Source organism: Polyodon spathula, chromosome 6 (genome assembly GCF_017654505.1).
Source record: "Polyodon spathula isolate WHYD16114869_AA chromosome 6, ASM1765450v1, whole genome shotgun sequence".
NCBI classification, from domain to species: Eukaryota; Metazoa; Chordata; class Actinopteri; order Acipenseriformes; family Polyodontidae; genus Polyodon; species Polyodon spathula.
In genome coordinates this window covers 50,118,849-50,132,412 of record NC_054539.1, presented here as the reverse complement: position 1 = coordinate 50,132,412, position 13,564 = coordinate 50,118,849, and the positions used below count along the sequence as shown (strand labels likewise).

The 13,564-nt window shown below is 35.3% G+C and overlaps 1 protein-coding gene across 1 annotated transcript in view; it reads left to right on the top strand.

The window, feature by feature from the left end:
- Positions 1 to 13,564, top strand: part of LOC121317288 (echinoderm microtubule-associated protein-like 6) — a 120,042-nt gene that overhangs the window by 33,310 nt on the left and 73,168 nt on the right. The window contains exons 2-4 of the mRNA XM_041253061.1: positions 9,151 to 9,310; positions 10,907 to 11,005; positions 12,173 to 12,241. Of these exons, the coding sequence (XP_041108995.1) occupies positions 9,151 to 9,310; positions 10,907 to 11,005; positions 12,173 to 12,241 (328 nt within the window). The remainder of the gene's footprint in view (positions 1 to 9,150; positions 9,311 to 10,906; positions 11,006 to 12,172; positions 12,242 to 13,564) is intronic.

Here is a 13,564-nt window from a genome sequence, read left to right as displayed (position 1 = left end):
TTTTCCCATTGGAAATGGTGATATTTTGAAATATCACTGTCCTGGTCACAAAAGCAAAGTCTGTGGGGAATAATAGCCATTTTCTATACTTTTGAGGCATAAGCAGTTAGGAAATAACATTTACTACCCAGGAACAAAAACATTTTTTTTTTTTTTGTTACACAGTGTAATTAACAAGCTATCAAAAAAGTTGAAGAATTGAGTTTCCGCTAATCTCGTTCACTCTCGATCGCTGCCTATTCCATCCTGACACCAAGCGAAAGATCAAACCACGCCCCTGTCTTGTCTGCTCATGAATATTCATGAAGCCAGCAATTTCAGACAGCACTTCGGCAACTCTTTGGATTGTCGTGAAGCACCGCATCGGCAGGAACGGAAAAAAAAGGGGTTGACTATCTTGTGTATATTGAAGATCTTTGGATATGTGATGCTTTGGATACGTGAAACACAAACAGCAGCAGTCCAGTGGCCATGCCCCTTGCTCATGCTGCAGTTCTGAATGAGAGCTCTCAGCTGTCAGTCTCACACGCAGCAACACAGCACAGACACTCACTGTTAAAATACCTTGTCTTTAACCCAGGATTTGCATATCACAGCAGACTAGAAGTGAGTAAACTCTATACCTTATATGAGAAGTGGGTAACGCTATATTATTGCCCAAATTTAAAGTGGGTAAATGCTGTTTACCTGCGTATACCCTCGACTACATCACTGATCACAAGTGAACAAGTGGTTCTCTTTTGTTCAGTACTACAGAGTACAGTAGATATAGTACTGAACTATTGTAGCTTAGAGAATTAACCAGTGAGATTGTGTTTTAATATATCTGAGAGTCCATGCTGAAAATCTGGAAAGCAAATTAGTTTAGACTGTTTTTCAAGAGTGTTTTTTTGTGTGCAGTCAAGCTGCCTATTAACAAAACACTGACAAGGGCAAATAACTAATTAAAGATGTTTATCATTGTGAACAAGCATTGTTTGCGAGCTGCAGTGTAGAGAAACACTGAGTTTCTTTAAGTATGTTTAAGGTTGTTGGTGATTATGTTTAGTTCAAACAATTCACTTTCTATGCTTTGATCACAGATATTTTATTTCCTACAATACATTAGCCTCAATTAACCTCAATTAAATATCCTGTTATTTTAAAAGGACAGAGGGTTGTATGGTATTTGATAAGGAATAAAATATTACAAGCGCCCATAGCTTCATTTTTGCAGTGCTTTCATTCTGTATTGCTGTATAGGCCTGAATGAGGAACTGTTACAGTATCGGTATCACAAAAAATATATGGCACTGAGTAAATAACATTGCTTTATTTAATTGGAGTTATGTAATTATGTGCGTGAGCTGCAGCACACATTTTGTTTTAAATCCTTTCTCTTGTTTGGATGTTCAGTTGTTTGGAATATACTTTCTGAACACCGTTTCTGTTGGATTGATTTGAAAATGTGTAAACAGCTTGTTAATGGTTAATGGTGGTGGAAAGAAACACTCACAGTTGCATATTACTATAACAAAAGGTTCACCTTAAACCACAAAATACCTACATGTTGGTTATTAAAGGGTCTGTGAGCATATTTCCATCTTAGGCCAACACCTGTCTGGTTGGCATTCACACTTGAGGTGTCTGAAAAAATGTTCAGCTCATGAAGAACAATACAGATAACTGCTTAGGGAGTTTTTTCAGAGGAATTCGAGTTTACGAATTTAAAAAAAATCATCAGTAATTTTTTTTTTTTTTTTACATTTCAATTCAAAGTTTTGTTATCTGTTATCAGTGTAGCTGGATGTGGGAAAGGGATGCTAAATACAGACAGAATCTCAGTTGTTTTTTCTTAGAACAATCATTTTGTTGTAGGCCAGATCTACCTAAACTGGTTATTGGGCTTAATTCTTATGAGGTGTGAGAATTTTTTTTCCAAAATTCCTCATTTGTTTAAGTTCCACATGCACCTCCACTGTTACCACTCAAGGTTTTTATTTTTTGACAATTTGTTCATGTTAAGAATTTTTTTTTTGTAGTGTCGTTTTTCCCTGCGCCAATATTGTGTAAGCAACACAGTGTCTACCTAGACAGTGCCCACCTAATCCGTAAGCCACCTAGACTGACATGTTAGAATGAGGTTCTCTTGCCAATACAGGAAACATGAAAAGCTTTTATGCAAAATAAGGAAGCGTTTACTGTATTTTAAAGTATTAGCCACACTGGAGTGCTAAATTCACAATACCAGAGGGATATCCATAACAATAAGCCATTTTCCAGAACTTTCATTCTTTCACATCTTGCAGCATGAGGTATTTGCATTTGAATGAGTAGGTAGTGTATCTTTGTAAAGTAATTCCGAATACAGTACATCAATTTTATGACTTTTAGAATATCAGGACAGCAAAAAGTTTTCAGAGGATACAACTTGGAACATTACTGTAATACTGTAATTTAAAGGAATTCTAGTACTGCTTTAATATAATGCCTTTGGGCATAAAGGTGGAAACAAATTTTCCTGCTAACAAAGGGTAGAAATAGCTACATTTTTATGGATTTGTAGAATCTACTGGGTTATGCTAACAAAACAAAATCAATAGCAGATTTGGTCCCATCCGATATTGGGGCAATTTCCATGGAAAAAATAAATAAAAAAAGTTTCACCTTTTTTTTTCACTCTATTATTTTGGTAGTACTTTCGGGTTGTGCGTGTTTCCATGTTGTTTTTTTTTAGACAGAGAAATTATCGTTCCAAATGCAAACAACCTAATTAATATTAAAATGCGGAAGGATATATTTAAGTGTTTGTGTTCCAATTTGTCCTTGAGCGACTGCTCATATCGTACAGATTTATTAAACTGGGTTTCCACAAAGTTTTTAAGGTTGTGTTAAAACAGTGAAAGTGCAGCCTACCTCATTTGGCTGGTAAAAAAATGTAATAGATGTAACCAGGAAACCCAATTGCTGACCTGGCGCAATGTGGACTAAATCCCTGTTATTAGTGCACCTGGGAGGCCAGCAGTCTGCACTTTGTGTTGCTTCAGTAAGACATTGACTATGGCCTGCCCAGGAGACGGCAAGTGCCCATCACCCTTTTCTGTCACTCAAGTTTTATTACTTATAAACATACTGAGCTATTTTCTGTGGATTGTGGATTGTGATTTTGTCTACATGCACTGTTTATACACTGCTGGCATACACACAGCCGTAATATTAACTGGCTGGCTGGAGCGCTGATTAACATAAAAACAGCACGAAAACAGACATAGCGTTACACAAATGATGATGATAATAATTATAATAATAATAATAATAATCTATAAGAAAGCTCTGTGTACTGTCCTGTGTACTGACTGCATATATATTTATTATAAACCTACTATATACATACATGTATATTACAACATTTCCTACAGAACTGTAGCTTCAAAAATTCTGATTCTTATATAGGCAACAAATGGAGCTAAATACCAGCACCTTAGGTTAATGATGTAAAAATGATCTAGTCAAAATGTTTAGTACAGTACATTTTTTAAATCCCTCTAGTAAATCTACAATAGACGACCCTACTCACCCACATTTCCCACTACATAATATTCTTATAATAAAACTACTATTATATAACAGGGTTTTTTGTCTTTTACGATTCGTAGCACCTTTAGAGCTCTGCTAAACATATAACCACAAAACATACTTAAATATTTTAGAAAAGATGTGTAGCAGACAAAAAAGTTATATTAAATTATATATATGTTTTGCTATTGATGATTACTAGGATAATCTTCCATCATTTTCATAACTGTTGAATTGGTGGTAGGCACAGACTGTCCTCATGGGCTCTGTTCGCCAAGGCTACTACTACAACTACTAATCGCTTCTCTGCCTTTTGGCTAAGGTCAGTGCGTTCTGGCTTGTCCATAGCCGCTGATCAGAGAAGGCGAGGTAAAAGAAATGTGATAAGAGTAGAGGTTTTTTTTTTTTTTTTTTTAATATTAATAAATACATGAATCCAAATTCCACAGGGACAGTACAAGGCCATGTGGTTTTTTTATATATATATATATATATATATATATATATATATATATATATATATATATATATATATATATATATGTGTGTGTGTGTGTGTGTGTGTGTGTGTGGTGGTGTGGATAGCTCACAGTCATAATAAAGCCACTGGCAACAAATGGCCAGCTACATAGGGGTACACAAATGTGACTTTTCTGTCTTTTATAGGTACCCATGATAGATACTACTTCAGGCTCATGTACAATGTATTGCATCTTATAGCTAAGGACAGAAAAGTCTAAGCTTAAAGCAATCGGCTATCCGACCACCAAACACGAAGATAAAAAAAAATGTAAAAGGATGAACAAAAATGTCTGCTTTGCAAAGGGCTTTGGATGTTTTTGGATTGCAAAGGATGTTTTAGACGCGCCCTTGAATAGATAGCGCGTTGAATGTGTGTGGCATGTGTGTGCTGCTACGTCACACATATAATGACTGGAGAAAGTATCAACTTTCTAAGCTGCATGGAAACCCGGCCAATGTTAACACAATGCAGCTCTTAAATTGTTTGCTTGAGTTTACTGAGTAAATGGCATGATGAGAAGCTCTAATTAGGTCTGGCAGACAGGAGGAAACATCAGCAGGCTAATTTCTTTTAAATAACTAACAAAAGATGGCTGCCTTGTTCTGTGCACAGTGTCAGCTCATGACTCTAACTCAATGTAAAGTACCTGTCTGCATGCTATGACAGCAACAAAATAAGCCTACTGCTCTGTTAAGAGGGCTAAGGGTAACTTTAGTAACAGCTATGGATTTATGGAAACAATTACAATTTTTAATTCTATACTGGTGATTACTTATTTACTTCCTTAGTTTGAGAATTTGATATAAAAAAAAAAAAAAAAAACAGAAACATTGTTGTTCATCTCTACTGTGGCCTATATTGGCTAGGTCTATACTAGAGTAGTTTCAGACATTATTGTTGTACTGTGTTTTAACGTCAAACTCATTGTGGTATTAGCTTTTTGGGGATTTGTGCATGAAAACCGCTACAACTACAGTATAGCGTAACCCTAATACTAACAGGAACCCTGCCATTTGTGAACTATAGCCACTTCTTCCTATTCAGGTCTACACCTGGCAAGATGGAGACATTTGTTTTTGTAAGTCTACTCTAGTCCTTCTTCTCCATCTACTTTTATTTGCAAACACAAACACTCAAGAGAATGTGATTTTTTTGCAGGTGTGTACTGTAGGTTTTGGGGATGGAAGGAAAATGGTTGAGAAGGCAGTGTTAGTATTGAGTGTATGAAGTATAGTGTGGTGCTAGTAGGTAATAGGTGGACGTGATTTCAACATACTGTGCAGTACTCTATGTTCCTCTTGTTTTGACATGTTTTAATTTTGTCTAGGTTGCTCTTGCCAACATAAATCTCCAGTTAAGCAACTGTGTCTTTCTCCATGAGTGCATGCTTTAGTAGTTAAATGTACTTGCAGTGAAGATTACAATTACAAATTTCTTTACTATAGTTACTGTGTAATGGGTAAGACATGTAGAAGAATTTGCATAACCTGACTAAACTAAATTCTGTTCTATATCTCAAGATGTTCGAATAGTGAATCCAATCAACTGATCTAAAGAATAAGTAATAATCGGCTTAAATACTGGCTAAGAAAACAAGAAAGGAAATTATGGCCATTATGTCATGAATGTGTAGCGCTAGCTACTACAGTAGCTTACTGATTCTTTATCTTTATCTTTTTAAATGTTTTTTTTCTATATAAAACTACCTCTTCCCCTTTGTTTAAAGTAAATGCCAATAACATGTTTATAAAGTTTAAAGTAAAAAAAAAAAAAAAAGTCTGGCAATCTGGGTCCAGTGCGTATTTCATATTCACAATTTCTTTGAGAATCTGATCAGAACCATAACAAGGTTGTAACCTGCCTTTTAAAGAGCATCTAAACAATTCAATCAGTACTGGTAATAAAAAATGTTTTTCCCTGAACCATATAAGTAGAGAATAATGCATGGGGTAGTGTGTGATATGAGAATGTAATGTACACCGAGAGGTGGGATTATCCAAGTATCAAACCCCAAGGGTGGGCATTCAATTCACATAACACACTACCCCATAATCTCTGGTGAGCATTCTTTTTCTGCTGAAGTTCTAAAGTTCTGTAATTGCTTGATGTGGGGAGCTTACTCTATTTAGTGTATGTCAGTGCGTTATTAGATAGAGAGCGAACGGCATAACATTTCTTATTCAAAATAGTAACAATTTTGGTTTGCATTATCTGAGACAGTACAGAGAAAACCGCAATTGCAATGGGCTTTACTAGAAGATGTAATGCAACTGTAACCAAAGTGAACAGTTTAAACTTTACAAGTTGGTTTTCAGGGGATCAGGTGTTCTGGAGCTGAATGTTTCTTCTGTGCTGTTGTTTTTTGCTGTCAGTTTTCCGTGGCAACTTTTTTTTTTTGTTTTGTTTAGTTTTTTTGAGGAGGCTGAAAGAAAAGGGTTAGGGAGTGTGCTAAAATGATGCACTTTAAAAATGTCTATATACTAATTGCTATTTTTATGTTCACTAGTTTGTTCCGAGGGTGTGTGCGTTTCCTAACATTTCTGTGTACCTTTTTGTGAGAAGTGGCTTACGTTCACTCAGAATCAGTGTATTACAAAACACCTTCATCTGTGGATGGGAGATTTTTCAGGTGGCTGATTTTATAGATGTTTACGGTGACTCCCTCATGGAAAATGCAGTTTGGCCCAAATACTGAATGCAGAGAGCCTGTTGCCGAGGTAGTTTATTTGTTGGAAACGTGCGTTTCTCTTACCTGATTATCACTAGACACAGAGAGCTCTGGAGGGTTTTCTATATCAAGTACGAACTAGAGAATTGTGGAGATGTGTTGCTGTGTGACAGTTTGACAGCTTGCGCTGGGGTAGCGCTCAGTTGCTGGTATTAATGAGTGTGTGTTTCCCATATTGCAGGGACAGGATACAGGAAATATCAACTGGATGATTGAAAAAATTGCTCACCAGTTATTTTAACACAATATCATCTAATAGGGCTTGAAAGCCGTAACATTAGCATTTACAAACATACAATAAAGTTGTTAAAATAATAAATACATACCAAGAGATACACAGCACAAATGCGACATAAACTAATCGTGAATAAAATATTTCCAACCAGCTTTATTCAACAAGCTCACCAGATCAAGTTTCTAAAGGCAATTTTTAAAAAAATAATTAATTATGAAAATCATGACAGGAATATTTTATAGTAAAATGTTTTAATGTTTTACACGTATGGTTTACTGTAAAAGCCTACATTTAAAATATATAAAAAGGGACACAAATATAATGCATAGGACTAACTAAGATATATTTTTGTATATATAATTTATGAAAAGTTCAGAAAGACAAGAAAATCACAAAATTTACTGGATATATGCTAAGAATGTGTTTGAAATGCAATCAGCTAAAATAAGTAAATCAATGAATATTGCACTTTAGAACAGTTCGTGCTGTCTGTAAAAGCCTCTGTAGTAATGGTTTATCTGCAGGTAGTAAGGCTGTATTCTCCATGTGCAGTTGATTTTGGTATTCCTGGCACTGGAAGTTTCTACAGATTTACAAGTAGCATTTCAAATCTGTGGCTCTTGTTGGGAGTATATACTCATGGTGTGGAGTTTATTTTAACAGCTGTTGAGTATTATTTGAGAAATCTGTTCTACAACACTGCTTGTGCCCAGATGATACAGTACACTCCACTGCCTCTGCACAAGTATTGGGATAAAATTTCAGTGGTCGATATCTAATCCGGGATAAATAAAAACACATTGCTTTTAAGAGAGCCAGTGCACGTACCTTGTATTGTTTGATTGAAGATCAGTGTATTTGCTCACTTGTAAAATATTTGTTGGCTGTTTTCAAAACAGTGAGTAATTAAATCTATAAACTGTTTTTTATATACAGTGTGTGTGTGTGTGTGTGTGTGTGTGTGTGTGTGTGTGTGTGGTGTATATATATATATATATTATATATATATATATATATATATATATATATATATATATATATATGCGCCAAAGAAAAGCATATGTGCACACCAATGTTTAACCTGTGCTAGGTGCCGACCATAAAGCTACGGTATATAGAAAAGAAAAAAGTCTATGTGAACTCACAGTTACTTCTTCTAGTTTTAAAGTGAAGTCCACCAAGACAGATCACACTCTCAAAAATGTAGACAGGACCACTGTGATTTTATATTTAAAAAAGGTTCTTACAAATTTATTTCAGGAAATAACTGTGAGTTCACATTGACTTTTTGTATATATTCTATGTGGATTATGATACTGAACTGCAAATTGCAAACAGATTTGACCAAATATATATGTTGGATGACTTCCATTTGAACTTGCATTAAAATGTTTAATATTAGACAATAAAGTGTTGGTGTCCATTTTATCTGTTGAAAATCTGAGAAAAAAAAAATCCTGTCTGGTATTTGTGTTTTGTCAGAACGCTTAACAGCTGACGCAGCTTCAGAATCCCAAATGACCAGCTGAAAGATCTGTTATCCTATAGTGCTCAGATCCTACACATAAAAAGGCTAGTATCGAAGGCAGCGAATTAGTGAATAAAGTCGACAGTAGTGCATCTTGTACAACATTTGCTGTCAACATGGCCGAACTGGCAATGACAAGGGAGGACTATCTAAACAGTTATTTTTATTTGCATGACTTACTTCAATGTTTCATCTTCTGCAAGCATCTAATCAGATATAAATGGTTTGGTGTGCAGTGCTGCTCCTCATGGATGTGACCTGCTTTGAGGGATTCTAAAATATCACACCTGGTTAGTTCAATAAGATTCATACCTGGTGAGCCTGGATTAGTGTGTCGTCTAACTGTGAAACTTTATTGATGATCATATTCAAGTTGAGTTATAGTGGTATAGAACAGTGCAGTAGACTGGTGGAGCAGTGAGAGAGTATGGTGTCTCATTCAAACTACATCATCAGGTAAGTAACGTATGCACCTTTTCCAACCAGTATATTCATCATAGAAACAAATAAGACAGCAACAGCTAATTTGTTGTATTTACTTGTATAGTAGAAGGATCTAATTTGTTTTATGTCCATTTCAGCCTTGCTTTACACCCTGATAAAACCCAAGTTGCCACTGGCCAGGTTGGAAAGGACCCATATATATGTGTTTGGGATACCTACAATGTGCAGACCATCTCTATTCTCAAAGATGTGCACACGCATGGAGTGGCCTGTTTGGCTTTTGATTTGGATGGACAGGTAAGCATTCCTAAAGAAATTTGTATAGTACATGTGAATAGGAAAAATTCCCAATTTTAGCAATCAGGAGTTGGACCACTGTCAGCCAACATGGTTTTAAATATAGAATAGAATGTAATTGTTTTCAACTGCCACCAGTAGATTAATTTGAAACCCATGTCTCAATGTAGGTTTATTGTTGTGGGTAAAGAGTTTTCCCTGGGTAAGATTCAACCAGGTTCAGTGATGTTTAGAGATAACAAATGCAGTGCCACCTAATACTGTAGATTGCAAGGAGTGAAGAATGTGTCTTGCAGTGCACTAAGTAATTGATTGAGTGGTCACAGCCAGACTGTGATGCATCTGTGCCACTGAGTGCTATTAGGGGAAATGTATAATAATCCTGCTGTACCTGTCCCACATTAAATGAAAACCAATAGAGGACAGTAATGTTAAATGGTGTTGGATAGAGTTATACATATTTTATATGAAATAAAACAATCATCATTTGGTATTTTTTTGGACATTTATATAAAATAAGCCTATTTCTCAGAATTTAAAAAATGGGCTATAATGGATGTAGCAGTAGTCATTACGAGGACAAGGTAACGCAACAACCACATCAATTCTTGTGTACCTTGACACAAACAAAATTGTCTCTGTTAGAGCTTTGGGAACAACTTCAGTTTTTGGTTCAGAAAATAATAGGAAATGCCCCATGGGATATTTAATATAGAATCTGGTCAGTGCACAAGGGATAGCATTCCTGCTCTCCGTTGATAACAGAGGTATGGAGTTATTAAAAAAAAAAAAAGAAAAAAGAAAAAAAAAGTGGATCGCAGACGGACTTGGATCCATGTCTTATCTTAAACAGAACACCTGTTCCAGCTCAGTGAAGATGGAGCACATCCAGGTTATCTCTGAGCAGTATTTAACCTGCGGCCTTCTGCCCAGTGGGTCTGACTACTTCTTACTGAGTTACCATTTATTATCATTTGCATGCATGCTCCGTTCTGTGATTTTATAACCACAAAAACATCAATGAAACAGTGTTAAAAGCAAGGAACTGCATACCTTTGGCCTCTCTGTACATACAAAAAGGTGTTTATTTTCACATACAGAGATAAGAAAAAAATGGGTCTTGCCAATAAATTGCTATACTTTATTTAGTAGATTTCCAAAGATATTTATTCAAGGTAACCTTTTTAAGGTAGCATCAAATATTATTTCAATTGATTATTTGAAATCCTGGTTTGGTTTAAACTACTTTGTAATGAGAGTCATTCTTCCCCTGCTAATACTGACTGTTTTGATTCATGTCAAGTTTTAACCCTAAAATGTGTTTCAGTATTAAGTACTTTGAATTATGTGTATTGCTAAACACTGCATTTGCTTATGCCAATAATCCTGTAGGAATGTAAATTTAAACTAAATTGGGAATCTCTCCTGTAATTCAGCTGAAAGCTCAGTTAGAATATTGTCTTCTTGTAGCAAGCTGATGCATCACTGTTTTTGACGTAAACTCAAGAAGTTTTAAATCAACTGTAATTGAATATGTCTTTCAAGAAAGTTGTCGAGGAGCACGTCCATTTTTTATTTATTTTTATTTATACCTAGCGTTTGGTCTCTGTGGGATTGGATGCCAAAAATATGGTATGCGTTTGGGACTGGAAGAAAGGAAAAGTACTGGCCAGCGCAACTGGGCACTCTGACCGGGTAAGGATGGTAGATTCTTTGTGCCTGTAGTGTAAATGTATCCTTAGATGATACACACAGATCAATAGATTATATGTTGCCATTTAAACAGTATCAGTCAAAAATGAAAATGTAAAATGATGTAGGGGTTTGAAACATAAAAGAAGAAACTGCTGAATCAATACCAGTAAGATTTCAGAGACGAGAAACAGTTACAAATCCTTTTTTTTTTACCCACCTTTGAGCCCCAGGGGGAAGATAAAGTACTGTAGTTCTGTTTTGAAAAAGATGATGTACATACTTTGAAACAAATATTGTATTGTGAATATGTCTCTGAAACCTGGAACCTTCAATAAGTTGCTACCCTTAACCTTTAAGTCAGCTTAATTACATTGAGCATGTGATTAGAATATGTTATTTGAGTACACATGCTAATCTTCAACTTAATATGTGCATCAATTCTTGATTTTGAATGTCCTAAAGGCAAGGGGCACAACAGCCTCACATGTAATTTGATTGTTCATTTTGTTTAGTCACTGTTGGATCTTTAAAAGGATTTTAGTTTGAGAAAAGATACCACAGTCACCTACCATCACTGCTGCATCTTCATACCTGTGGTTGGGTAGTGTTCACTCAATACTGTTGTGCTCAAAGGTACTGTAAAACAGTGCATGTACTGTAAGTTCTGATTCCCAGTCTCTGGGAAGAGGAAAGTAACTGGAAGAAGAAAAGAGCTGCAGTGGATTTAGTACAGTGATATCATAATTTCATCCAAATGAACTATTGAGGTTTTCATGCTGGAGAGTATTTTAATATTGGTTGATTTGACCATTTTTATAAACCACCCCTAAGAGATAGCATTCTTGCACACACCAGAACATGCATGGAGAGAAGGCAAAAACATCTAGCTGTCGCTTTATTGCTCACATGAGTGGTTGCCAACATAGAAGTGTCTTTGGCCCTTTGACTTCCGTCTTGCTGGAAAAGTGGTCCAGTCATGGTTTAGGGGTACAGCTGACTCCACCATGCAGTTGCTGTGACTGAAGGCAAGGCCATCTCCATTTCTGGTGGGACTTGCATGCTTTGAGGTCAATGATTATTTGAGATGCAGTACTGAATTCATATTGTACCATTGTTTAAAAGTTTGCTGTTTCAGACTTTGACACAAGTTCTTTGGCATTGTTGCAGATCTTTGATATTGCCTGGGATCCATATCAACAGAACAGACTTGTCAGCTGTGGGGTAAAACACATTAAGGTAAGTGTGACAGTGATGAAGGTGTATTCTTAAACAGGCCTTGCTGTTGTTTAGTTCACTGTTAGATATTCTCACAGTTAAGCATCTTTATGTCAGAGGATGTGTATGGACTTTCTGAGTAAACTGCTACTATTTTAGCAATGCATACAGTGCTGTTCAAGTGTTGACACCCTCCTATCTTTTCAAAGCAAATTACTCCAGTTTTACTGTGATTATGTTTAGTCTGGGAAGCATCTGAATGTAAAATTAAGAAAAAAAATATAACTATGTATGAAAAGAAAAAAAAGACCCTGTTTTTAGCCCTATTATACAGGTTTATTTATTTATTTATTATTTTTTAATTAAGATTTTATAGATGCACAGTATATTAAGCAAAAAAACGTTCACTGTCCCAGCTCTGGGAATTTGATATTTTTTACAATGAAGGACAAAGAGAATATTCTTAATGAGGTGTTTTATTAGAATTTGCCTCCTCCTGTTATTCTTCGTAGTTCACTTTAGAATGTATGTTTGTGTCTTTCAAAGCTGTAGCTACATAGACAGGTGACAGAGAGAGAGAGAGAGAGAGAGAGAGAGAGAGAGAGAGAGAGAGAGAGAGAGAGAGAGAGAGAGAGAGAGAGAGATTTCTATCTGCATACATTGTATGAAAGCAGTTATTTTGTTAACAGATACGAGATTGGATTTGGAATAAATGCAGAGATACTAAAATAATTTTGTCATCCCACAAGCCATCATATTCTTGCTAATAAAAATAAAAAATAATCTGTGACTGTGCATGAAATTTAGATTAGAGATTAGTCCCAAACACATACAATAAAATATACCTATGTTTGCATTGTACTAATATATACACACACACACACACACACACACACACACACACACACACATACAGTGCCTATAGAAAATATTTTTAAAAGTAAAAACAAAAGGATATATTTTTTGAATTAAAAAAAAAAAAAAAAAAAATATAATATATATATATATATATATATATATATATATATATATATATATATATATATATATATATATATATATATATACACATCCTACCCCATAACTTCCAAGTGAAAAAAATATTCTAGAAATTTGTAGAAATATTAAAAATAAAAACTAAAATAGCTTGGTTGGATAAGTGTCGACCCCTTGTAATAGCAATCCTAAATTAGCTCAGGTGTAACCAATCACCTTCAAAATCACACACCAAGTTAAGTGTTCTCCACCTGTGTTAAATTGTAGTGATTCACATGATTTCAGGATAAATTCAGCAGTTCCTGTAGATTCCCTCTGCTGGGTAGTGCACTTCAAAGCAAAGACTTA